The sequence below is a fragment of the Phalacrocorax carbo genome, chromosome 25 (genome assembly GCF_963921805.1).
Source record: "Phalacrocorax carbo chromosome 25, bPhaCar2.1, whole genome shotgun sequence".
Lineage (NCBI taxonomy): Eukaryota > Metazoa > Chordata > Aves > Suliformes > Phalacrocoracidae > Phalacrocorax > Phalacrocorax carbo.
Window position 1 is genome coordinate 2,072,200 of NC_087537.1, and position 26,464 is coordinate 2,098,663.

Here is a 26,464-nt window from a genome sequence, read left to right on the forward strand (position 1 = left end):
TGACAGGCCGCAGCAGCCCCTTTGCGGCCTCCCCCGAGCGTCTGACTCGCTCCAGCCCCGCAGGGCCCGGCCGCGGTGCCGCCGGTGCCGCCGCCACGGGGGGCCCCTTTCCGCGCTCTTTAAACGGCGGCCTGTGACGTGTGTAGCAGCCCATTCATAATTCCAGTCGCCTTGCTGCTTATTGGCCCCTTCAGAAGGGGGCGTGGCGTGGGCGGGCGCATCACCCCAACTGGGCGAGACCATCTCCGGGAAGAGGAGGAGGGAAGGACGCTTTTTTCCCCTCTCCCCTCTCCTTCTGTCCAACCCTTTTCGAGGTTCCCTCTCTCACCCCGAGCCGCCCGGCGCTTCCTCTCGTTCCCGCCGCGGGTTGAGCCGGGGAGGGGCAGCGGCCAGGGCCGCGCTCCCGAGCGTCCGAGGCTCCTCCTCCTCGGCGAGGCCATGGTACCGCCCGCTCCCCGCCCCCTCAGCCCTCCGCCATCTTGGCGCCTCCTCGCAGCGGGGCCGGAGCGGGCTCGGCCGGCCGCGGCGGAGCGAACCACCGCGGGGGCGGGGTGGGGGGAGGCGGGGACGGAACCACTGCGGCAGCGACGGGGGGGGACGGCGAGAGGGAAGCTAACGGGCCGGGCCGGACCAACGGGCGGGGGCTGACAGGAGCGGGTGGTACCACCGGGGGAGGGGGGGGCGTGTGCCGGACCGGGCGGAACCATGCGGAGGCGCTGGTAGGGGGGAGCCCGCGGGAGGGGGTTCGGTCCGGCTCCCGGTGCCGGTCCGAGTCCGCAATGGCCTCGAACTGCGCGGGGGGCTCGTCGACGGGGGGCGTCGGGGCGGCGCTGGGCTCGGCCCTCAGCGCCAGCAAAACCAAGACTAAGAAGAAACACTTCGTGTGCCAGAAGGTGAAGCTTTTCCGGGCCTCGGAGCCGCTGCTCAGCGTCCTCATGTGGGGCGCCAACCACACGGTGAGCGCGGCCCCCCGCGGGCCCTCCCGCCCCCTCAGCCGCGGCCCTCCTCCCCCTGGGTCGGGGCCCTCGTACTCCCCCCCCCCCCCCCGGTAGCGGGCCTTTCCTCTCAGAGAGCGGCCCACGCCCCCCGGATCGGGCCCTTCTCCTCAGCGAGCCCCTACCCCCCCCCCCAGGATCGGGCCCTTTCCCTCAGCGAGCGCCCACCCCCCCCAAGATCGGGCCCTTTCCCTCAGCGAGCGCCCACCCCCCCTAGGATCGGGCTCTTCCCCTCAGTGAGCCCCTACCGTCCTGGATCGGGCCCTTCTCAACAAGCGCCCCTTCCCCGGATCGGGCCCTTCCCCTCTCCCTCAGACAGGGCCTTTTCCCGCCCCCCCTCCCCTCCCCCCGACCAAGGCCGTCGCTCTCCGGATCAGGCTCGGTCCCCCTAAATCGCAGCCCTCCCTCCCTCCGGCACCCCTTCCCTAATCCGGGGCCGTCCCTGGACTCCCGCTCCCAGGGCGCCCCGGTGTCGGACCCGCTCCCGGCCCGGGGGCTGCCCACCCTGGCAGGAGGGTCTCCGTGGGGTCTGCTCCTGCCCGCCGGTGTCCCTGTCCCTGGCGGTGCCTTTCCCCTGGGGTCGGGGCTCCTTCCCCAGAGCATCCCCATCTCCCGGCATTGCGGGGGTCCCTCCCAGACATCATCTTCCTCAAGCCCGGGTGGCTTCAGCCTTTCCAGCTTCTCTTTGCCGGAGCGTGCCTGCCCCCTCCACCCGCCCTCTGCCTGCGTCCCCTTCCCCAGCACCCTCCCTTCTCTTTCCCCAGACTGGGCAGGGGGTGGGTAATGCCATTTTGGTTTGCGTCCCTTTGTGTAGCCCTGGCACACCCCCTCTCTGGCACCGGAGGCCCTGAGGACACTCATTTGACACCCACAGCGCTGTCCCCTGTCACAACCCCAGCCTTCCTTGCTCAGGCAGTCCCTATATGCACCCCGGTAATGGTGAGGGGACGCCCACGTGTCACGACCCACCGCGCACTGTGACAATCCCGTTCCTCAGTTGGCTGTGTGAGGAGAACTATATGTGTGTCTCTCCTCCATCCTGAAATACAAAAGGGTCTTTTTGGCCCCATCTGTCTCGCCTTCTCTCCCTCTGACTTCAGGGTTCAGCTACCAGAACTCAGGCCACGTACATCCTCCAGACTCTCAGCCTTGGTTTCCCTGGGTTGGCACGAGTCTTAGGAGGGAGCTGGGAGAAGGTCCCTCGGAAACATCACTGAAGGCTCAGCTCTTTGATCCGCCTCCTTTGGAGGTTCCTAAGACCATCTTTATATTTTTCTCTTGAAACTTCTCCCTCGTCTGTGATGGCAGGCACAAATCTCGTACTGGAATAGATTTGCCTCTGCTCTCTGGCTGCTGTTCTGGGAGAATATTCAGGTGGTCAAAGAATTCAGAAACCTCATCCCTTCCTAAATTAACATGCTTTCAGGGCTCAGGCATCTATTTCTGCAGTGGATTAATGGATGTTTCCTAGAGAGTGAAAGGGATTTAGGTTTAACTTTTGTAGGAACAAATAACACACACTCAAAATTAGAATTGTATTTCTAGCTTGCCTGGTGATGGAGTGAAAGCTTCCAAATGTAGTTCAACACGGTGCTGTATTTCTGAGGCAAAGGATGTTCCCAGCCTTGCTGCCCAGAGCCTTGCCCAGGAAGCAGGATAATGAATTTAATCAGGCTTTGATCAGCAGCGCTATTAGGAGGCCTGAAGAAATTGAAATTGGTGGGATTCTTCTGAGTTTCATTTGTGGCCTCTTGGGGACAGTTGTTACTTGGTGGCAATTAGTCTTTTTCTTTTGTAGTTGTCTGGGTTGTAGGAATCCGGCAGCTTTTTTAGCCACTGGATCAGGACAATATAACTTTTGGAGCACTTGGCTATGAAATATTTAGTCAAAGGGAGGAAGGCGAGCTGACAGTTCTGTGTGAACGCTAAGCTGGTCATGAGACTATATTGGATGCAAATTATGAAGAAAATGCTGCCAGAAGGGAGGATGGTATCCTGAGGGGCTGGGAAGGGGATTAGAAAATCTCAGCTGCGACCTCCTCACCCTTGGACAGGCATCCAGGATTTCCCAACAAATTCTTGCTAGCTCATTTTCCTCCACCTCCCTGCCACCAATCTCTGTCTGCATTTGGGTGAGCCTTGTGAGTGCCTCGGAGGGCTGGTGGCTGGTGCAGCCAGGCTGCAGAGCAGGCTGCGAGCTCAGGTGGCTTTGGTTACTCAACACATGAGCAGCTGCTTCTCCCGGTCTGTGTTTGGGCGATGATGTTGGTGCCCTGGTTGTATAGGAAGTGGAATTGCTTATGTGCTTCCAGCGGATGGGTCTGGACAGTTTAGGCATATTTTCAGGAGTATCTTCAGTCTTTGATACAAATCTTTTGGGGCGTTGTTCGATATTTGGTTTCTGAACCACAGTTTTGCCACAAGGGATGAATCCCATGTCTGTGGAGCCCTGTCCTGACATCCCTGCAGTAGGAGGGGGAGAAAACTGCTATCAGCACAAACCATGAGGCTGTGCCTGCAAGATTGTGTCAAAAATGCTTGCCTTAGAGATGAACTTTTTCATGGACAAATCAAACAAACCACCATTTTATGCAATCCACCATTTCTGTTGACTGAAGAAATTCCCTTAGGTCCATTAACTGAGTCTGGCAACAGTTCGGCCCTGCCTTGTGTTTAAACAAGCTTGTTAGCAGCTGGTGTGAATACAGGCAGCGATGGGTCTGGAGAGGATCAGGAGCAATGATGTTAGCACACCAAGAACAGGAACTGGTTTCTGGAACACCAGTCCTAAGCATTTCTGTTTAAATAGTGAGCTGGGTCTTGGCTGTCCTAGTGGTCCCAGAGAGCGTTTAAACCGAGTGAATCGGGATCGGGGTGGGGCTGTGGCTGGTGTAAGCAGGGCCAAACGTGGGCGGTATTAGTCCGACAGCTAAATTTTGAACTAGAAAACCATGGAGGGGAGGGGAGGACTCGTGCAGATAAGAGGGGAAGGTGGAGTCACAGAGGCTCACCCTTGATTTTTGAGTTTTCTGTAAGGTGATGTAAAACTTGGCAAACGTGGAGATGGTTCCTGGGGAAGCTTTGCTTGCGACTGCTGTTGTCATGGCATTGGAAGAGGAGATGCAGCTCCTCAGTGTTGGTTATGTGCATGTTGCTCCACGCACGTTCTCCGTGCCCTGGCTGGAGTTCCCCGTACATGGGAGCTTGCCAGCGGCAGAGGAAAAGCGGTGATGGTTCTGGAAGGGAGAAGCCATCTCGCACCGAACAGCAAGATGAACACAGCAGTGTTGTGTGATGCTCTGGAAACCATAGAAACGGTTGTAAGGTGCTGAGTATACAAGGCACTGGGATCCTGGTGAGTTTCGGGGTTGTTGGAGAGGTGACTCTTGTTTCTGTTCGTTAAATGAAGGGTCGAGTTCATACAGGCCGTGATGATGCTTCTCATGGTGGCAGTTCATCAACTGGAGGACGATCCCTGGAGTTCTGTGGATGTTGGCAGGGGTAAGGGGTAGCCATAAACAAACCCCATTTTTGTTGAAATAGGTAGATCTCTTCTGTTGGCTGTGTGGATCTTGCCCGAGGCAGCCTCCTGCGCTCCAGAGGCTCTGATACTGGCTGGAGCACCAGCCGATCTCCGAGGACCTTTAGGAGTGGTGCCAGCCAGTACAAAACACAGCTATTTAGTATTCAAGTGAAATAGTGAAATTGGGATGTGCAGCACGCTTCTGCCTTCTCTGCAGTGTTGTTTTTGGTGTTACCATGTTAATTCTAGCCAGAGCAGCATCTGCCACATATCAAATGTTGAAGTCCTATAAATTGGTACTGGCACAGGGTAAAGAGCGTGTGCTTGTGCTTTCCAGCACTCGCTGTCTGCTGTGGCTCTAATTGACCTCTGGAGAGAGCAGCATATGGCGATGGCCATGATAGCCCGTGTCAACCATCGAGGCCGGTGGCTCTGAACTTTCTTATCCTGGGTCCTCCTGTTAAAATAGATTCCAGGAGCCCGTTTCCTTCCCGGGGTATGGAAAGAAAAGATTTTCCTGGTTAGTTCAGTGAAGAAGATGGGGCTTAGTTGCTTGCTCTGCCACCAACTCGTGTGGCCGTGGGTAGGTCGTTTAACCTTTCCATTCCTCAGCTCTTATCTGAACCAAGGGAAGCGATAGCTCTGCCTACCTGCAAGTGCACTGGGAGGATGGATGCTTTCCAGTGGTCCTGAGGGTGACGCGATGGGTGACAGGCTGCCCTGCGTTGGCGGGGCAGCAGGGTAGCACTGACTGATTCCTCTGCCTGTGGCGCAGCGTTGCGCTGCAGCTCTGGCAGGACATGGGAGTGCTTTCCAGCAGGCTCCAGAGTACTTTTGTTCAGGAAGAGGTGGGTTCGCTGTCACTAGGGAATGCTTTTTTTTTTCCTCTTATGGCATGCTGGTGTCCCTAGAGCACCGACAGAAATTATTGACTCCAAGATTCATGCTTCCATAGCATTGCATGGGGGTTTTGTGAGCTTGGATAATGATTAATCATGCTCTAATTCATGGAAAACAGTATTTTTTTCCTCAGACCGTTACCCAGTTGCTGTGTTAAGCTGTAGCAAAGTTTTGCTGCAGATGTGGGTTTGTCTCCATGCTAGTTAAAGCAATTTTGGTATGTGTCTTTTACCTGCTTCCCTGGAGTATTATAAAGTTTAACTAACGCTTACAAAGTACTTTGAGATGCCTGATTGAAAGGGTTTGAGAGGAACAAAGTATTTTTATTTTCCTGAGCAAATTCCTGTTGTAAAGAATCCTAGAGAGTAGACTCACACACTCCATCATCTGGATCTTGTTAGTAAACAAACTGCATTTTCCCATCAATTTACTAATGATAATTACCACTTTGAGGCTACAGTCAGGTTTTGAAACAAATTTATGCCTGGCCCATTCGTTCTAACAGCTGTCCCTGAATGACACAGAATATTGATGTGTCTTTTATTGAAAAGGGAATTGGCTTTGGTGGGGAAGGCAAATTATCAACTACAGATAAACCCAGAATCGTGCTGACTGGTTGCTCAAGAATTCAAGTGACCAGGAAATACAAGCTGAACGGACAGAGGGGAGGTGGTATTTTTCCAGCACTTTAAGGCCAGGGGTGGCTGTAGACTTCCGAGCGGCGTAGGCAAAACTGAATTCTGCTGACTGAGGCTGAAGGGCCTGGCCACTCCTGCGGGGGGAAGGGGGAAGCTGCTGGCTGGGAAGCTGGAGAAACAGCGGGGCTGAGCTTGCTGTTCCTCCGGCTGCCGGGCAAATAGAGGAGGAGGGCAGCAGTTGCAGCTTTGGAGAGATGAGGGTCTTCTCTCCGTCCCCTGCTGCTGTTGCCCCAAGCCCTGGTCCCTCCTCCAGTGGCACCAGCCTTCCTTTCCCTCCAGGGCTCTGGCTGGGATCGTGGCTGTTCTGACACACTGGGCAGCCTGCTGCCCTACCTCTCTCCTTGCTGGGGTGACCTCCGGACACACCGGGCTGCTTGCCTTGCTCGGGAAATTGCTCCTTTGTTCTCAGAATATGGTGAAACCAGCAGAGAAATGTGAAGCATCTCTTTCTTAGTGCCCCTGCTGTTGCCTAGTGAAAATGTCAATTGGTTTGTCTAAAATCTGTCTTGTTTTTTAAATCCTCTGAGCTCCACTGAGATTCTCTGAGCCTGGTGCGTGTCTGAGTCTTTTGTGAGGCTGATGGGCATGTGCCATTCACATTGTCTGGGGCCTGCGGAGGGGCAGGACCAGTGTCTTGTGTCTTTCTGCAAAATGCAGGTGGCAGTGGTAAAATGCACTTCTTAATGGTGCTTTCAGCCTGGACTGGTCCCTGTCAGGTTGTCTGTTTTATACCCACTGGGGGAATAGAAAACTCCTGGCATAAGAGGACTGTGCAAAAACTTGGGCTTATTTTCAAGGGGATTCAAAGGCAGATTAGGTCTAAAAAGCTGGATGACTTACAGAAAACGAGCATCATGCTGGGTCTGGAGGCAGATCCCTGGCTTGAAGAGCTTGTATTCTGAATTAGCTGTTCTTAACTTTTTCCACTTTGGGGACCTCTAAAGCCTTTGTAGTGGAGATGTGGAAATACCCCAGGTGCAGGCTGCTATACAGCATGGACCTGCTCTTCGCAGTTGCCGTGCTTCTCAAAATAGCCCGTGACCCCTGCGGTGAGGGACCGAGGTGTGTGACTGCGGCGCTGCCTGCACCTCTGCTCTCTGCAGCTGCCTTTTCCAGAACAAAGAACCAAGCCCAGGATCTCGCTGCCCACCTCATGGCCAGCACCAGCCCCAGAGATCTCCAAAGCTCCAGGTACAGGCAAACTTCCTACAGCTGGGTGACATCTCTGTGGGAGACAGGCGGCTCAGACCCATGGGAACGGGCTCCTCGGGAGCCTTTGGTTGCTGGGCACCTCATTGCTATGCACCTTGCTGTGACCTTGCCTTCTGTAGCATAAATACACAGAGACGCGCACTCTGCTATATATAATCTCCTGCTACACGCCTCTCCCTGGGGAGAAGGCGAGAGAGCAAACATGTGCCAAGCGTTAGTCACGTTGCTCTCAGAGGCTGCTCAGATTCCACCATGATAAGCACAGGAGAGGATCCCCGTAGAGTGGTGCTGTCCGCTGCTTTCGTTTGGGCAAGGTCTTCTAGGGTTTCACTTGGCACCATGCTGCAGGACCTGGCCTGATAACCCTTAGGAAGGGATACTGGGTGCTGAGGATTGTACTATGGGAAGGGAGAGTTTGGGGTATCCCTTTTCCAGCACAGTGTGGGGACTTCTCATTCCTTTCCCTTTAGGATCCTGAGGAAGGTGTCAAGCATGGGAGTTACGGTGGGAGCAGCCAGTACACATCCCTCTTGCTTAAAAAACAAACAAAACAACACAAAAACCAACCAAATTAAAAAAAAAACCCTAACCAAACCCATGTTTGCTTTCAGACTGGTGTCAGGAGCAAAGGCCCTGTAGCCATCTGACCATGAGCTGCCTTGTGTGGTGGAGGGCAGGCTGTCAGTGCTGGGACTAGAAATGGCCAGTTCAGCTCTTTGGCAGCAATTCCAGTCCCCAGCCCAAATCCCTTCCTTCTTCCCATCTCCTCCAGAGCTGGAATCCTGAAGCATCCAGAAAGCTCTGCTGTACGCAGCTGGAAGGGGGGAATGGCTTCCGCAGGGGGGATTTTTTTCGCTGTTGTCAGGCTGTTGTATCTTGGGAAGAGTGGGGGAATCTTTTAAATGAGATGAGGTATCCTGGCGCACCATTTCTGCCAGTCAGGAGACTTGCAACAGGTACAACATTTGCTTTGAGGTTTCTGCTTTGGCAGAAATGAGGACATGCAGAGACGTCTTGACATCTCACTTTGCTAGCATTTGTGTCTGAATTTCTGGTGGGGAGGAGACAATCTCCAAATCGCTGTTCCCTCTCAGCCATCAGCACCCTTCCTCTGCTCTGGAACAAGCTGATAATAGCTTGTTTATGCCTTACCCACCGCCGAGAAGAGGGCTGAGAACAGGCATGTCTAAGGAGCTGTGCTGTCGGGTTTCCCCTCCTGTTAGACAGCAATAATTAGTGGCTGGCGGCAGCGCCTCTTTCTTGATACAGAATTAGCTGCTTTCTCTTCCCCTTCTTCACCCTGAGGGGAAATCACTGCACGGGGCTGTCTGATCCAGCTCCCTGCAGTAGCTGGAGGCTGGACACCAGGATCTGGGAGATCCCTTCCCCACCTGCGCTCCTCTTGCCTTTCCTCTGTTCTAGCTGCAGCTGGAGGAGCGGCTCAGTGCAGGATTGAGCCTTTAGCTTAAGCCGGGGGGTATTGGCCTCCCTGCTCCGTTGTGATTACAAGTGATGGGAGGCGTATGACATTATTTATTTGTTCATCTGTGCAGCATTCTCATACATCCCAAAGCACTTCATGGGAGTGCTTAATGCTCCTTGGTGCTGCTGTAAAGTAAATACAGGGGAGGGCTTTGAAGAGCACCATCTCCGCTCTTAACGGAGCGGCGGCCGGTTTACTTTCCGCTTATCTGTTGTGTGGGATGACTGTCTCTGAAAATAGTCATCTTTTCTCTTTGCAGTGTGTATGTGTCTTTCTTTCCAGTCTGACGTTTGTTAAATCTGGTCTGTTTTTTCATTGGTAATGATGGAGAAAGGATGTGAAAAATACATACCTCATCAAAGGCTTGCTCATATAATTAGACAGCTCACGGCACATCTCCGGAACTGGGGCTGCCTTGGTCCGTGCAGAGTTGAACTGTGCCTCAGATCTTGCTGCAGAATGGCTCCCGTATGCCTCCTTTCATCTCCGCCTCCTCCTCGGAGATGTGGCAGCAGCTATTTGGACAGTATTGTGTGTCCTCTTGCACTCAAGGAGCGGGGAATCCCAGAACTGGAGTCCATTTCCTTAGGCTGATGGCTTGGACCCTGTTCCCAGTCAGCCGGGAAGTGCTGTGTGCTTTCCAAGCGTGCTGGAAGTCGCTTGGCCTGCATAAGGTTTTGGTGCTGGGAACAGACCCCAGGCCTGACTCCTAGCCAAACCCTGCTGTTGCCAGTGTTGTCTGCTTCTCTCCAGCATTACCTGCTTGGCACAGTAATTATGGGAATGGAGTTGTAATGAAACTGCTTCCTAAATCCAGCATGTTAAGAGTAGCTCAACTAGATGGGCCTTACGTGATTCCTGTGAATGAATGTCACTGGGGCCGTCCTCAGAAGAGGCGGCTCAGAAACGTGCTGCCTCTTGACCTGCTCTTGAACGCTGGCACATCCTTGTCAGCGCACGGGCTTGTCTGGAGCAGGGCATCCAGATATAGTCCAGAAGTGGATTTTTTGTTTTTTACTATTGATGCTTTCGCTGCTGGGTGCTGTAGCATGAGCCTGTCTGTACAATAGTAGCTGAACGTTCATTCTTCTGCTTCCCTGTATCCCTGTGGCTGCCACACATGACTGAGGAGCAAAAACAATCTAGTGGAGTGACTCATCCCTTTAGAGAAGGAGGGATAAGAGCAACAAGAGTCAGCAAGCATAGAAACAGCATCCATAGGGGAGCTGTGGTATGCTGCACCAAAGCTTCCCAGAGGCTGTTCTGCCTGGCCACGTTGAAGACTTTGGTCATCTGTGATTTGTAACAGTGAGAACTAGCTAAGAAACTGGCTGATCCAACATTTCCTAAACAAAGGCAAAGGTGATTTATTTAAAACATAAAATCTGCTATTTCTTGGTCTGTAGGCTGGTCTCAATTCTGAGCTGTATCTCGGGTGATCAGTGGAAGGTGAACAGATGAAAGAGCCGAGGCTGGCTCAGGAGTATTCGCCGCATCATTGAATGAGATGCTTCTGTGGCTTGTAACCTTGGTGTTCTCCAGGTTGCTTCAGCACAGCAAGGCGCTCTGGAAGTCTAATGGGTTTTATTGCTTCAAAAGCAGCTTCTGGGGTGTTTGGCATCCCCCTAAGTCCATTGACGGTAACTGCGGGCAGTGGAACTTGGGGTTTGAGTCTCCGTTTCCTTTCTCTTTTAGATCAACGAACTCAGCAATGTTCCTGTCCCTGTTATGTTAATGCCTGATGACTTTAAAGCCTACAGTAAGATTAAGGTGGACAATCATCTATTCAACAAGTAAGTAGGTGCTTCCCAAATTGTTTGTCTCTATAATTAGAGCTCTTTGCTGTGGGGGCAAATGGCATGGCAAAGGCCTTTTGGTTTGTTTCCTGTTGTCATGCCAAGAGGATCTGGCTGGGCTGGACGGGTGTCCGAGTCTGTGCCCTGCCCAGACCACTCAGCAGGACATGGCGGGGGTCAGTCTGCCACTGAGAGGCTGTCTGGTGGTTTGGTTTGTATCCTTTGAGTGACAAGAAGTCTGGTAAGGCCAGGCTCAGGAGTGGCACTACTTAAAACCAAAGCTAGTTACACGTAGATATTCACTGGACTGGGTGGAAGACAATTCATGTTTTAGAGTTCATAGAGTGTAACTTGTCCAGAGTCCTGGGGCTGGAGTTTGCTGCACATCTCAGTTATTGTCCTGGTTTTGGCTGGGATAGAGTTAATTTTCTTCCTAGTAGCTGATGTGGGGCTGTGTTTTGGATTTAGTATGAGAATAATGTTGGTAACGCACTGATGTTTTAGTTGTTGCTAAGTAGTGCTTACCCTAGTCAAGGACTTTTCAGCTTCTCATGCCCTGCCAGCGAGCAGCTGGGAGGGGGCACAGCCAGGGCAGCTGCAAAGGGATATTCCATACCGTACGACATCATGCCCAGTATATGAATGGGGGAGTTGGCTGGGGGGTGGCGACTGCTGCCTGGGAACTGGCTGGGCATTCGTCAGGGAGCAATTGCATTGTGCATCACTTATTTTGTGTATTCTTTTATCTTTATTATTATTTTCCCTTCCTTTTCTGTCCTATTAAACTGTCTTTATCTCAGCCCACGTATTTTACTTCCCCCCCGCGATTGTCTCCCCCATCCCACTGAGGGGGAGAAGTGAGCGCACAGCTCTGTGGTGTTTAGCTGCCTGCTGGGTTAAACCACAACAGTTATGCACAAAACTGGTGCAGGATTGTCTCTTGACTCCTGCTGTGTCCTGTCCTGACCAGCAGAACCCAAATCCCAAGACCATGGAGGAGAGGGCAGGAGTTTGCTCTCTGTGACCTGTTAGGTTCCCTGCCTCTTTGAGACTGTTCCCTGGCCCATGGGGTTTTTATGGAGTTACCCCCTTCTCTTTTTCCCAAAAGATCAATTTTTGGAAGCCCTTTTAAAGCCGTGTTTGGAACTGGTGCTCAGAGCTGCGTTCTCCCCCCCGGCGCTGTGTGTGCAGGGCTGCAGCGCTCCCTGCTTAATGCTTCATTTTCGCTAAGTTTCACAGGGATCAGCTTTTGAGAGTGGGAGTGTGATTCAAAAGTTTGTCTTCTCTGGCACCTACAATTTGCAGTATCTGCTCTTCCCTCTTCTCCTACATAGATTTTAGTTTCCCACGTATCGGTGCAAAGGATTCTCATTGAGAATGAGCTGACAAAATCTCCCACTGTGTCCAAGCAGGAGCATCCTCTCTGCTTCTTCCCACTGGGCAGAATAAGAGCTGTGGTAGGGAGTAGATGCAGCATCCCTCAGCGATGGGGAACATTGTCTGATGTCCACTGTACTGTGGTCTGGGGTGGCCCCGTTCCTGGCTGGCGAGGCCTGGCAGCCAAGCTTGCTCTGTAATGGTTGGGACTGGTCTGGAACATGCCAGACTGGAGCTGATTCACCCCCTCTCCTTTGTGTTCTGGGTGAGATGGTTTGTCTTGTGTTGACCTTTCTTTTGACGCACGAGTGATCTGATCTGATCTGAAATCAGAGGGCCCCCCCCCTTTCCTCCAGCTTTTCATCTTAAACAGTAACAGTGTGTTGCAGGGGGCAGCTGTGTTACTGAACGGAACAAAGCAACAAAGGAGGAGGAAAGCGAGAAATTATTCTGTCAAATCTGTGCTTGTGACAGGGGAGATTGTTCTGTAAGAGAGACATCCTCATCCAAAGGGCCTGTTAGTCAAAAGCTGGATCCTGCAAACATTTCTATGAACAGCTGACTTTTGTAGGCATCCAGAGAAACAAGCTGCCCTGATGAGGGTAAATACTTGCAGAACAGAGCCCTCGTAGGTCAGAGGGGGCTTGGATATCCTGGGGGGTTAGCAGTGAAGTGGGAGAAGAGCTGAGTTTGATTTCATAAGCTGATCATTGCACAAGAATATCTTTTCTGCTTTGCCCTAGGGAGAACTTGCCAAGTCGCTTTAAATTTAAGGAGTATTGTCCACTGGTGTTCCGAAACCTCCGAGAAAGATTTGGGATTGACGATCAAGACTACCAGGTACCGTCTCTTCTCTCCCTGCCCTCCTAACACCTTTCTCTAGGACAGAGTAACCAAGCTGGCAGAGAAACCTTCCTGTGTGGTCAGTTTTTATGGGCTTATAATCCTGGTTTGGATGGTTTAACCATAACCCTAAGGGCGCCCAGCAATGGAGTAGATGTTGCTGTGCCAGGCACTGGGCAATTGCAGAATGAAAAGATGGTCCCTGCTCCAGAGCGCTCACAGTCTAGGCATAAAATAAGAGGCGGCAGATGGTTGCAGACAGGCGGGAGCCTGAGGATAACAATGATCTAGTGCAGAACATCTGCAAGGAAAATGAGTCTGTCGTGTTTTTACAGATTTGGGCGCTGCTTTAACCAAGTGCATGTGCCAAGCATCGGTGCTGTTGAATTGGGTTTATCAAGGTGGCTGCTGCTCTGGGACGTGTTCCCTAAGGCCAGAGGCTCAGACTTGCCTGGGAGGGAAGAGACATTTTCTTGTGTTAATACCACTGGGCTTCAATCCAGTGAAGGATGTCGCAACTCTTACTGCTACAGCAGGGCCACTCTTCCACACACAGCTTTTAGTCTTACGCACGCAGGAGGTGTGTAGGAGCAGGCTGCTTAGAGACCTCTTAAATGAGGGAAAAGCCAGTGCAGAAAAAGAGGGTGGCTTTGATAACTGGGTGGCTTTTAGCAGGCCAAGTGTTAGGTAATTAAACCCGGTATCTTTGGCACGCCGCTGCACTTGATAAAGGCTGGCAGTGTGCCAGCACTGACTGGTCGAGGGCTTCAACTAAAATACTCACTGGAATCTGCCGGCCCAGAGTGGCACGTTAGTGCTGGAGCAGTGGGTGAGTGGTGCAAGCTTCTTGCTTTCTCCTTTCTTTGCTTCACATACAAGCCCAGCCATGCTCCTTTCTGCCTGTGTTGTGGGGAGAGGAGATGGGAGCAGAGCTGTTGCTAATCCCACCAAACTGCTTCCTTCTGGTAGCGTGTGTGTGTGCCCACACACACATCTGTGTATGTACCTGCCCCAAGCGTGTCAAAATTCTGCGTGGTTATATCTAGATTACCGCCTGATCTCCCCCGTTTCAAGGTTAATATAATTAAGTGATCTGTTTTCTTACTCCAGCTGCATGGCTCATGGCACTGGTGAGACACTGGATCTGCCTGATCCGGTTGCTGGTCTCATATGGTAAGGGGCCAGGAGCAGATGTGTAGCACCTGCGTCCCATCCTCTGCCCCTTGTTCCCAGACCAAGCGGGGAGCACACTGCTCCCTCTGTGAGACAGGGTGACCTCTGAGGATACCGGGATCTGTGTTTGAGGCTTTTTGCTTCTCCGTGTTACTGTGTCTCAGTTGCCTCTCTCCTGGCTGCCAGGGCCCATCCTACTCTGCCGCCTGTTCTCAGGCATTCTGGGCACTCTGAGGGTGTTTGCTCAAAGTGAGACACGTTTTTTGAACAGAACTGACAGTCGTCTTCGCTTTTCTTCTGCAAGGGGCTAGCCATCCCCAGGAGGAATGGTGAATGCTGGCTGCTGCCTCGTGGCTGCCTGTCGCGGCGCTGGTCTGGGTGGCTGCCCGTCTGCTGAGGGAGATAGAGCCGAGCCCAGCGTTAGGAGGCAGGTGCCGTTCTTTGTGCCTGTGTGTGCTCAGCGCCTCGTAGGTTGCGTGCACAGACCTCTTCTGCTTGTGATGGAAGATCTCTTCTATTTTCAGGACATGGCTGCTCAGTCTATGCTTTTTTTGAGCACATGCCTGATAGATTATTAATTTTATTTTTTCCCCTCTCACCGTCAGGCCTGTTCTCTAGGCAGCAATGGCGTTTTGCCAGGAGAAGCAGTACCATTGCCTCATGGTCTGTTGACAGTAGTTCATGCCAGGCTGTGTCTGGCTCTCGAGGAGGCTGTGTGGCCAGCAGCACCCTGCCCCTGGGGCTGGCTGTACCAGGGAGTTACTTTGTGTGCTGGTTTCCTCCATACCTTGCATGCAGTGCTTGCATGCAGTGAAGTCCTAATTTTTTTCTCCTGGTCCATCCGCTATAGTATATTTCAGAAAAAATTTTCTCAGTTTCTTTTAAGAAATGATGAGAACCATGTGAAGTAACTTTCACAGAAGCACCCACAACCTTGTTCATTCTCAATACCTTGTTTATCATTTTTGCTTTACCTGTTGCTCTGAAGGATTACTTCTCCCATCTCTGGGGTAGAGCAGTTTGGCTCTTTAAAAGTGTCCAGCTAGAACAGAAAGCAAAAAACATTCATTGAGCTAAATTCAGGTGGATAAAGTGTGATGGCTTGAGTGGGAATCGAGCCAGGATGCTAAATATAACACCCGAACTGTGGAAGAGGTGGGAGTGACAGGAAGGGAATGAAGTAAACCTAAGGGCTATGAATTTGGTAATGTCCATATGTGGTCATGATTTCTGCTTCCCATCTCCTCTAGAAGAAAAGCTCTGTGGTTTTGAGGTGAGGGGTGATTAAACTGTGTAGCACAGACTCATTTGCAAATGTCAGCAAGAAGCGAGAGGGTCTTTTTTTTGTATGCCTGTATTTTCCTGACAGTTTCTAAAGCCGTTGGCAGGAGTAGAGTTTTTCCCCTGCTTCATTAAAGTTTTAAAAGCTTTAAATGCTTCATTCTGAAAGGAAACCTCTCGGCTCACTTGCAGTGTGACAGGGTAAATCCCTCTTTCGCAGCAGGCTCTGCTTGCCTGCGTGTCTGCATCTGCAGAAGAGCAGGCTCCCTCTGCTGTCTGCTTTCAGAGAGCTGAGGGAAGGAGAGAACAGTGTAGCTGGCAGCTAAAAAAACACATCATGAAACACATTGTCCAGCCCTGAGATCCTAAAAGCCACATCTACCTTGAGCTAAAGACCACTATCCAGGTGTCGGTACCCCTGTGTTTCAGAGCACAACTCTCCCCATGTGCTTGCACCAGGGGCAAGGAAATACTAGTGAGAGCCTATACTGTTGGTTGACAAAATGGCTTCTGAACAGACCCTGGTGACTGGAGTGGTGGAACTGGAAGGCAGTTGCTGAGAAGCCCTGGAGGAGACAAGCAGGGGACTGGTGACCTGACTGGGTTAGTCTGGAAGGTGTGAAGAGCAGTGGCTGTAACAGTGGGATGAGGCTCCCAGCAGGCCCCTACCTGGGGAGAAGGATCAGAACAAAGAGCTCACGTTGTGGCTCAGGGAACGTGGTAGATACTTGCTCTGCAGTTTGCATGGGGTTTTCCAATCGTGCTGCAAGTATGAAAAGAAGCTGCAATGTTTCGTTGCTAAGGGTGGAGACAGGGATATAAAGACTGATGCTGCTGGTTGTCGGAAGAACAACCAAGCTATTTATACTCAATCTTTTTCGTCCAATTGTAAGAACAGCAGAGGCTGAGGGTGGCTTTTGGTTTCAGGGTGACCTGTAAAGAATTCCCAAACAATGAGACTTTTGCCAGTTTAGACTGCCTGCTGGTGGAAAAGAAGGCAGGCCGTTTCATCCATTTAGTTCTGGTTTTCCTTAAATGTTGGAAACATCCTGACAGTTCTTAAATTTCCAGGAGGAAATGCTAAGAAATCTCAGTCTGTGTATTCTACCTCCTTAATAACCCATTAGTAAAAACCATTTTCAAAAACGCATGCCAAGTGTTGGAGTAAAACAGATAAACAAATAGAAGGCCCAGATGAAAGCTCTAAACTCCACGTCCTGCCTTCTAAACGACTGGGTTAACCTCAGTAGTGCTGAACGCTCAAGGATGCTTGCTTATTAACGGTCACGACTGGAGTGTGTTTGCAAGTGTGCTCCGAAGCTCGGCCAGGACACTGTCACGGTTATGAAGGTGGAGCACAAAGTCTCTGGGATGTCTTTTGTTCCAGAGCTTGGTCACCCATGTCTCATGTCTCATCTGCCTTCCAAGACAGCTCTTCTTTCTCCTCCAGGGAGGTGGCAGCTCCTGCCTCTCCTCCCCACTTTTTTGTTCTGGTTCCCTCAGAACTCGGTGACACGAAGCGCCCCAGTGAACAGTGACAGCCAGGGCCGATGTGGGGCCCGGTTCCTCACCACCTACGACAGGAGGTTTGTCATTAAGGCAGTGTCGAGCGAGGACGTAGCAGAGATGCACAACATCTTAAAGAAGTACCATCAGGTACGGTGAGTCTGGAACCCTGGGAGGGGGTGGCAAACACTTCGGGGAGCATCTTGTGATTTGCTGGGCAACTGGAGCTTGGATTCAGTGTGCAACCTGCAGAGCTTGCAAATAGCTTTTGCAAAAGAAAACTGTGTTCCGTAGCATCTGAGAGCCAGCTATGGCACAGCTGCCTCCTCCTTCACAGCGCTGAGCCCCTTCACAGCTCACCCTGTTCCTTACATCCGTGAATTATGGGTTGCTGGTACCTGAGATCTGTAAACACGCTCCTAATTCAGTCCTTTGAATCAGACTTTCCAGAGGGACGGGGGGGAGACAGTTACGTGCAGCAGGGAAGGGCAGGGCAAAGTGGGACAGCTGGAAATGTTCTAGCCCGGTCCATATTATCTGCCAGTCCCTCAGCTCTTCGCTTTCAGATACGTTCACATAACCACAAGACATGAAGTTAGCCTGTGCCAACAGCAGACTTGCCCTGCTGAGACCGAGCGATGGACACGCACACCTAGCCTGTTAGCGCAGGCTGGTTGTGCACACAATGGGATGCTCTGTCTCAGCTCAGGGCTGGAAGATTCTTACAATGCCCTGACTTGCTTTTCTTGAGACCCTAGGAGCCGTTTGCAAGCCTCCTTTCCTTTCACGTCAGTGTCAGATGGCTGGAACTGGAGGCTTAGCTATCAGCTTCTCGCTGAGCTTGTGTTCTGTTGGAAATCGGTTTTGTGTGACCGTACTGTCTTTCTCTGCCCTTCCCTTCCCCGCTCTCCTCCAGTTCATAGTGGAGTGTCATGGGAACACCCTCCTGCCCCAGTTCCTTGGCATGTACCGGCTCACCGTGGACGGAGTGGAAACCTACATGGTGGTTACCAGAAACGTATTTAGTCACAGGCTGACGGTGCACCGGAAATATGACCTGAAGGTGAGCGTTTGGAGGGCAGTTGTGGAGCTGAGAGCTCCTTTTCCAGGAGGGTGAGAGTTGGTCATTGTAACACGTGCTTGACAAGGTCCTGGGCTTTGCTTTTTGTTCAGGGGATTAGGTTTTGGGGGCTCTGGATGGGGCTTCACTTAAGGCTCAAATGTTGTTCCATTCCCCCATCCCGAGTGGGGTCTACCAACACCAGGGAGATCTGCAAGTCTATCTCAGGCATGAGAAAGGGGTCGAGCACTGATTTTAAAACTACTCTCGTTACTTTTCTGCATGGAGGAATTAAGTGGTGTCAATGAATTCTTTGGGAATATGACACACAGTGCAGCAACGCTCTTTTCTTTTTTTCTTTTATCAGGGCTCAACAGTATCCAGGGAAGCAAGCGATAAAGAGAAGGTATGGACTGTTCCTGGCCAGCCTTTCCTTCCTCCTCGTGGTTGGAGGCAGATGGGATTCAACTGATTTCCCTTTCCAAAGGGGTATTGAGCAGGGGATATTAAAGGGGCCCTGGGTGATAACCTGTTTGTATCCCACCTTCCAGGCTGTGCCCAGTAACTGCTCAGGAAGAGATGGTGCAGATCTGGTGCTGTCCTGCCCTGCTCTCTTATGTTGACACTACCAGGAGTGGGGGGAACTTCTCGGGGGACAATCCCACAAGTACCAAAATCCACGTTAGTGCAATGGGGTCTTTATGGAAGGATTTCTTTGTAGCGCTCCCTGTCTTCCAAACCGCATCAGGTCAGCAGTTAGCTTTTGCAACAGGTGCTTTTATAAACCAGAGCAGCTCCTCTCAGATTCTTGGCGTATCTCAGCGTGTTTGTAAGATTAGTTTCTGGTGCCATTAGGGGAACTTACGACTAAGAATCCTGCCTCTGCAAAACTTCGGCTGTGATGCTGCACGAAAGGTGCTGTTAACATCACAGCAGTCACTCAGTCACTCATGGTACCGCATGTTGTGCACGTGGGATTTTCAGGTTTGGGGCCGCAGAGTAAGTTTAGTCCTGCCTGCCCTAAAAATAGATCTCTGGCATGAGCCAAGGAACTCCCGTTCACACCAAACACTCTGGTGTCAAGGCGCAGCTTCATCGTGCCCAAGTGTCTCTGGCTTGCGGGCTGTTTACTCTCTAGTTTTTCTGCTTATGCAGTTTGTCTCAGACCGTTCATAGTAGATCTATATAAAGCCACCACACGCTCGTATGTCTTTCTAAGAACAAAATAATATAATTCCCAGTTGCAGAAAGGGGTTGTGTGTTCTTCCATATCCCTGAGAAATCCTCAGGGCCTGCTGAAAGCAGATTCCTCTGAAAGCAGATTCCTCAAAAAGCAGTGGTTTTAATTTTTTCCTCAAGTCTTCAGGGAGAGAAATATTGTCATTTTTCAAGCCCTCACCCCTTCCCCCAGTCTGAAGTCAACAAAATGTGTTTCTTTTTTCTATTCTGGGAGCTGGTTGGACCATCGCTGGCTGGAGCCCAGCTGTCAAGCTTTCAGCCTGCAGCACGCCTTCCCTGCGGTCTTTAAAGTTGGGTTTTCTCTGCGTCTCCCTTCAGTTTCCCCCTAGGTACTGCTTAGTACATGGATTCATGGACAAATGCTGTGCTCTGCCTGATGCCATTTTCATACTTAGTGGACAGGATGAGCCACTTCACCTTACAAACAGGCAGAAGATGCTGGTGTAACCCCACGCTCCAGCAGAGCCTCTGTGCAATCAACATGTTGCTAATGGGTCAGGACCAGCCCTCCCCCAGGAAGCAGGGCTTTGGAGAATTTGACACAGGCTTTTTGTTGCAGGCCAAGGATCTACCAACGTTCAAGGACAATGACTTCTTGAATGAGGGTCAAAAGCTGCATGTTGGAGAAGAGAGTAAAAAGAACTTCCTTGAAAAGCTGAAGCGGGACGTGGAGGTAGGGTTTCCTGGGGGTCAGCTTTTACTCTGTCTCCCATAACTGGATCCTCGCTGTGGTCTCTGGCTGAAGGGGTGCAGCAGTGATTGGAAAGCAAGTCATTCCTGCATCAGCCAAGCAATTACAGCCAGGGTTATGCTGACAGCGGTGGGCATATGAGCTCGTGTAGATTCTCTGGAGTCTAATAAGGGTTTAGCTCTCACTACACCCTTTCTATTCAGGGAGCTACTGGCAGTGTAGGACTGAGGATTTTGGATCCCACGTGGTTGCTGTTGTTCTCACTCATCTCTTTCTCCCAGTTTTTAGCCCAGCTGAAGATTATGGACTACAGCTTGCTGGTTGGGATCCACGATGTTGACCGAGCGGAGCAGGAAGAGATGGAAGTGGAGGATCGGGCAGAGGATGAGGAGTGTGAGAACGATGGCCTCGGAGGCAACCCCATTTCCTCCTATGGCACACCCCCTGACAGCCCTGGCAATCTCCTCAACTACCCTCGCTTCTTTGGGCCCGGAGAGTTCGATCCTTCCGTTGATGTCTACGCCATGAAAAGCCACGAAAGTGAGTATCGTGGAATATTGCCCTGAAGAAGGGCTGGAGGGCAGAGGTGTCCCGTGGTCTGGCTGGGCTAGATGGAGTGGGAGGAGTGTCCACAGGGAGAGAGAGACCCTGCCAAGTGTCTCACCGTGGCTGTGCAGCCCCTTGTTGTGGATGGTGCAAGTTGGAATGGGTAGAAGTGATGCTTGGAGAGCAGTGGTGTGTTCAGAGAGCGCGTGGGCCTCCGGTGTGCTGTTCCCAGTCATTCTTCTCTGCCCTTCTGCAGCCTCCAGCTGCCTTGCTTTCTCTGCTAGTTGCATCAAAGCAGATCTGCCATGTATTTCTTAAGGAGGGGCGTGCAGCTGGGCTTTGCTCACAGCTCAGGGTGTGCTAGCGACTCTCTTGCCTTGCTAGGTGCCCCCAAGAAGGAAGTGTACTTCATGGCCATTATAGACATTCTTACGCCATACGATGCGAAGAAGAAAGCTGCACATGCTGCCAAAACAGTGAAACATGGGGTAAGCAGCCTGCCACCCGCAGGGAGGATGGGCTTTGGGGCTTCTGCTTTGCCTGCATGCCTGCGTGCGTATGTGTGATGTCTCCTGACACTGATTTTTCTGCCAGTATGGAAATTCTCCAGTGATCCTGTGCCTAAGAACAGCTCTTCCCTCACTTACTGTCTCCTCAGACTGTCTTGGAAAGACTTTCCTTCTGGTTGGTTGGAGATGAGTTGCATTTACATCCCAGTTTGGGAGGTGCCTGGTTTCCCTGGTGTGGCACCAACAGCCTCACAGAGCAGGAATGGACTGGCTGCAGGGGGACGTAGTACCCTGCCCCCTTCCTGGGGCCAGTCCTGTTCCCTGGCAGCAGTCCTGAACTTCCTAAAAGAGCTTGAAAAACAGCCCAGGTTAGTGGGACATAGAGTTTTTCATGCTCCTTTCAAATCTCCTCCAAACCATGAGGGAACAAATCCAGCGCTTTGACTCAGTGGTCTGCAGAAAATCCAGCTGGAGCTAAAATCAGTTTCCTTGGGGATCCCTCTAGACCTCTCTGGATGTTGTTTTTTCCTAGAACTTGCAAGCTGTTACGGCTCTTTCCCGGCAGAGACAGGCTGTGCTGACAGCTCCCTGCTGCCCTCCCTCCTCCCCTTTGCAGTGCCGCAGGGTCTGCCCTTCGAGGAGGGTGTTGTGACTTCTCTCTCCTCTCTGCCTTGCAGGCTGGGGCAGAGATCTCCACCGTGAATCCAGAGCAGTACTCTAAACGCTTCAATGAATTTATCTCCAATATCCTGACATAGTCATCGTCAGCCTTCAGCGAGAAATGAAGAGAAGAGGGGCTACTTCCAAACAGAGAATGCAGCCTGTGACACTAAAACAGACACTGTAGCAGCATGTGGGGTGTGCGTGTGTGTGTGTGTGTGTGTGTGTGTGCAAGGGTGAGTGTGTGGCACTGTGTGACTTAAGAGAAAACTAATTCTAGGTGCACCCTCCAACAGTCCACTTGACCCAGGTGGAAAAGTGGGTTTTTATGTTACAGAAGTGCCCAGACATAGATTTGAGGGCTTTTTAAAACAACAAAAGTGCATTGTTTCAGCACTGCTCTTTCTAATGACATTTTCTCCTCTCTGATCAAGAGAATCCCATAGGGATATTATACGTGGCACTGTATAAAAGGGGTCGCTCTAAATCACATTCAGTGGGAGTGAAGCAGTGCCTGATTCCACAAACTACTACTATTTTTTTTTTTTATTGGACTGTCTTTACCAGAAAGACATTCAAGCCCTTTTATTTCCCTCCTGGTAGGAATTGGAAGGAAAATAGCTCGCCATTTCAAGGATGGAAAATATTACTCTGATAAGGAGGAGTTCGCTGAACTTTAGGTAAATTCAGACTGGGACACTTTATATTTTTGGTTAATTTAAGTAACAAAAACTTTTTTTGTAACTGCACTTGATTTACAAGAAAGACGAGGGAAATGAACATCTACCAAAGATGATCGCTTAAAAAGGTGTAACTCCTAGAACCTAAAAAAAAAGACAGTGTGAGAAGTAGTAGAGGCATTGAACAACCTCAGATAATAACGTGCTCGGACCCATTGTGCTTTAAATTGGCCAGCTCTGAAGATTTCATAAAAGAGAAAAACAAAAAAGGCGTTTTGTACCTGTAGATATGGGATAGCATTTGACTATCTGGAACGTTTCCCTGTCGCACCTCAGTCAGGAATTGCCGTGTCTCTTAGATTACAGCTTCCCATCGCGGTTCTGCCAGTGTTAATCTAGCTAACGTTCAGTCTTCCTTACTTGCCCGATCTGCAACAGGTACTTGAATTTGTTTCCTGGCAGAGGTTCTTTGGATAGTTGGTTTATTTTGCAAATGGCAATGTGACTTGCACACGAAGGAGCTGGACTCGCTACCAGTGGGGAGTGCTGGGAGCTGTGACTGTGGAGCAAGTTCCACTGCTCAAGAGGACTCGGGACTTGAGCTGTGGTTGTTTTTACTCTTCTCTGCTCCATACCCCTCTCTAGAGCGACAGTCGAGGAGTGGAAATATTTGAACACTTGCGCCAGATTATTTTCCCCCCCTAAGGAATTGGAACTGATTTGCGTGACTGAATAACGTCCTGTTTTGTCTCCAGAATGCTTGTAATATTTTTCACAGCCAAGCTTGTCAGACTTGCTTTGGCTTTCGTTAGCTCTGCTGCACAACAGTTACAGATCTTTTGGTTCTTTTTTTTTTTTTTAATTTTCTTTTCCTTTCTAAGCAGGATTTAGCGTTTCGAACAAACCTCTTGCGGTTGAAACATGTTGCTTATCTGCCTTGAAACTGTTTTCACATATGCCTTTGTTTCGGGAATAAGCTGTTTCGAATGTCTGTCCTGTGCTGTAACGCGTGCTACAGTTTGCTGTGTGGAATTTGGTCCTTTTGAGAGATAACTGGTGCTCATCACATCCTGGTAATTTCCCTAGACTAACGCTAGCTCTGGTCTGGATTCTGAATGTGGGCTTGGGGTTTTTTTTATGTTCATACCCACATTCGTGATGTGAATCCCACAGGTCTCAACTTTGAAGGGGACAAAAAGGGGCTAAACTTTCAGCCCATAAGAGTGCACTGTAAATAGAGTCTTTAAGAAATCAAAAATGAATATTAGGGGTCATAATGGGATATTAATCTTTTTATTCATTCATGGGTCATTCCCTTTGTCATGGGACAAATTTCTTCTGTGTAGGGGAATAGGGACTGTAGTCCAGTCCCTGTTCTGCGTGATGTGGGGGCTAACACACCGTTGTCTGGGAGGCTGAAGAGTCTCGTGTCTTAAGGTGTGTAGCTGGAAAAGCCACAAAAGAAATGCAGCTATGAGAATACTTTTCAAAAGGGAGGACTTAGAGGGTATCATCAGCTTAGTTTTGTGGGCATTATATTGGTTGCTTTTCTCTTAAACAATAAGCACTTAAGTTTACTATCGATTAGAAATTAAATACCAATCGCTTTTTATTCCTGACAGTTTTAAAAATCTGCATTGAATCGCAACTTTGGCCTGGTAAGTTTGCCATTCTCCTTTTGGGAAATGAGCTTGTACCTTTTAAAGTGTTTCTCTTTAAATAGTGTATTTAGAAAAGAGAAAAAGGGGGGAGGAGGAGAGGAGGAAATTAGTGAACTGCAGGCATCCTGCAGTGAGACACTACAAAACAAACAACCCAAAGAAGGTAGAAGAAAGAAATGTGCATAACTAGGAGCAACAGTCTCATTCACTGAATTTCATGAACAGGAGTGAAATTCATACGCGGTTAGTTCCTGCAGCAATCTTCACAGAAGTCAGGAGACGAAGGGCTTAAGAGGAGTTAACTGTATTTTCTTATTCCACTCCGAAGAAACTCCTGCTAGAATTAAATTGGCTGTCTCTGGCTCAAGCGGTTTGAGAAGCCCCATAAACTCTGTTCACTTCAGCACTTCCCCAGTTCTGCCACTTCTGTCAAGTTGCCATACTGTGTGTATTAAAGTAACTAAATGCGGTTTTCCCTCTTAATGATGTATTACCCAGGTATGTAACTTTAACATAAGCATTTTGTATATTGTTTACATTTTGAGAGGTAGCATTACGTTAAAAATGCTAATTTTTGTTTCTAGACAGTATTTTTATTACCAGAATAAGAAGTGAAGCTGCAAATATTTGATTTGTTTTTAAAAGGGACTTTTTTCTTTTGTTTTTGTTGGTTTTGTTTTGTTTTTTAAATCTTGTTTTAGGTCACTTTTTTTAACTCAAGTATTTAAAAGGAAAACCCAGCCCTTTCAATTCTGCTTTTACAACTGCTTGTGCTAGTTTGTTGTCTGTTTCTGGTGTGAATTTAGTTCTAGTTTGCTGAATGTAGATATTTCTGTCTGTAGCGTGTACCCTGCGGAACACTTTACACTGAAGTGCATTTGACTGAAAACCACCCTCGGCCAAAAGAGTTGCAGTAGACAGACGGATCACTCAGATCTGGGTCAGAGTGCAGGGTTTTTCAAGAAATTGCAGTGCAATTCTTTGGTCAACTGGAGTTTCAAAAAGAAAAAGGAAAAAAAAAAATAGTGTGCATTGTCTCCAGTGCCCGAAGGCAGGGTGAGTTTGTGTGAGAAGCGAGCTGCAGGATCCATCGTGCTGCCGGTACCGAGGGTGTCTCTCTTTCTGAACACGGACCTAATCTGTCAAACTTTAAGAACTAAAAACTGCTTTGAAGCTAGAACTTACCTCTTTCCCGTTGAAATAGCTCCTACAGCGTAAATGAGAGCGGGAGAGGGAAGGCAGAGCGCGGAGTCGCAGTGTGGGTGCTGTTCTGCCCCAATAGTGCAATAAAAACCACTCAAGAACATGTTGGGTCACCCTTTAATAGGACCCACGTGTTCTGGAGGTACCGGGCAGCACCCGCCCGTGGTGTCACCTTTGGTGTCAGCGCGAGGAAGAGGGGCTGGTATTTGCTATATGTAAGAATGTCAGCAGGAGTTCACTTCTCACAGCAGGGAGCGGTGGGATCCTTCCCCCCGGTCTCATACACGCCTCTGATTGACCTGGTTTTAATTATAAAAGCAACGATCGTGAAATGTATCACAGGGAGAACTTCTGGGGTAGTAGGTGACTCCAGATTTCCTGCGTAAATGAGGCTGTACTCCCACATCCAGGAATCCTAGTTTTGAACTGGATTATCAGCAGCAAGAACACTAAAACACTTGAGTCTTCGTTCCTTTTCTGGGAAGAGACTCCTGCTTTCCCCTCCAGAGCACCGCCACGGCTACCTTCCGTGGGGACGTCTTGCCCCTTAGCCCACGAAGGGCGCAGGGCAAGGTTGTGTCGTAGTTACGGGTGGCGTTTGGTAGGGGTTGTCTTAGCCTCCGCGGACGGCTGCCTCCCAGGCCTGCGGCTACTATGCGGTCTGCGTAGATGCCTCCCTTCCAGCTGCACAGAGGTCAAAGTGTTTAACCTCGAAGTGGTACAAACCTTTCAGAAGTCAGTGTCTGTGTCCTAAACTTGGTTTGCAACAGTGCGTAACCGATCTGAGACGGATCGTCCTTAGAACAGCCCCAAAAACTAAACAGCCGTTCTCTCCCCGGCTGTGTCTTGGTGCCCCATTTCAGGTTCACCTGTCAGCTTCCCCTACTTCTGCAGAGCCATTCTCCAGTATCCGTATTAGCCACCGCTGATTTTCCTTGCTCTTTGAAATGAATTCTTGTGTGATAGTGATGGCAAAGCTCGGGGAACCAACTGCTGGACACCCATTTTTAGTGGTTTCAGTTTTTGCCACTCAGAAGTTGTGCTGGTCTTTGTTCAGCTGCACAACGCGAAAAGCAGCTGGATCGAGTTGTGTCCGGTGAGCGTGTTACGCACAGGTCACAAGGGTGGGCAGGGCTAATCAGTGCAACTGAAAAAAATGTGAATAAATTAAGTTTAATCTAAAACTTTAAAAAAAAAAGCATTCTAGGTTTTTTTCACTGCTGTTTTTTAAATAGGAATTTAAGTCCTCTGTGCTTGTCTGTTTGCTAGGAGCAGTTTGAGACACTGTTACTGTTTTGAAATGCATGCATGTTACAAGATGAGTCTCCAACCAGAGAAAAATAAAATTAAAACTTTGTGTACATCTGTTCCTTACTGCTGTCCTCTTTTAAAGTGCGCCAACGATCAACTGTTACTCCATGAGGTATG

The 26,464-nt window shown here is 50.2% G+C and overlaps 1 protein-coding gene across 5 annotated transcripts; it reads left to right on the forward strand.

The window, feature by feature from the left end:
* The first annotated feature begins 704 nt into the window (after positions 1 to 704).
* On the forward strand, positions 705 to 26,399 carry PIP4K2B (phosphatidylinositol-5-phosphate 4-kinase type 2 beta). 5 transcript variants are annotated; one of them, XR_010376284.1, is made up of 12 exons: positions 708 to 956; positions 10,507 to 10,604; positions 12,728 to 12,824; positions 16,785 to 16,937; positions 17,704 to 17,850; positions 18,215 to 18,253; positions 19,646 to 19,759; positions 20,059 to 20,317; positions 20,708 to 20,811; positions 21,510 to 22,172; positions 23,795 to 23,830; positions 26,306 to 26,399. XR_010376284.1 is itself a non-coding variant. In XM_064473139.1 (10 exons), exons 1-10 carry the CDS (start codon positions 780 to 782, stop codon positions 21,588 to 21,590), a joined length of 1,269 nt encoding a protein of 422 aa, XP_064329209.1. In that variant the 5' UTR covers positions 708 to 779; the 3' UTR covers positions 21,591 to 26,399. The 5 variants fall into 5 exon arrangements, 1 of the variants encoding a protein (XP_064329209.1); XR_010376281.1 differs by lacking the exons at positions 23,795 to 23,830; positions 26,306 to 26,399 and adding an exon at positions 20,982 to 21,200 and having other exon boundaries at positions 705 to 956; positions 21,510 to 21,596; XR_010376282.1 differs by having other exon boundaries at positions 21,510 to 23,830.
* Positions 26,400 to 26,464: the final 65 nt, after the last annotated feature.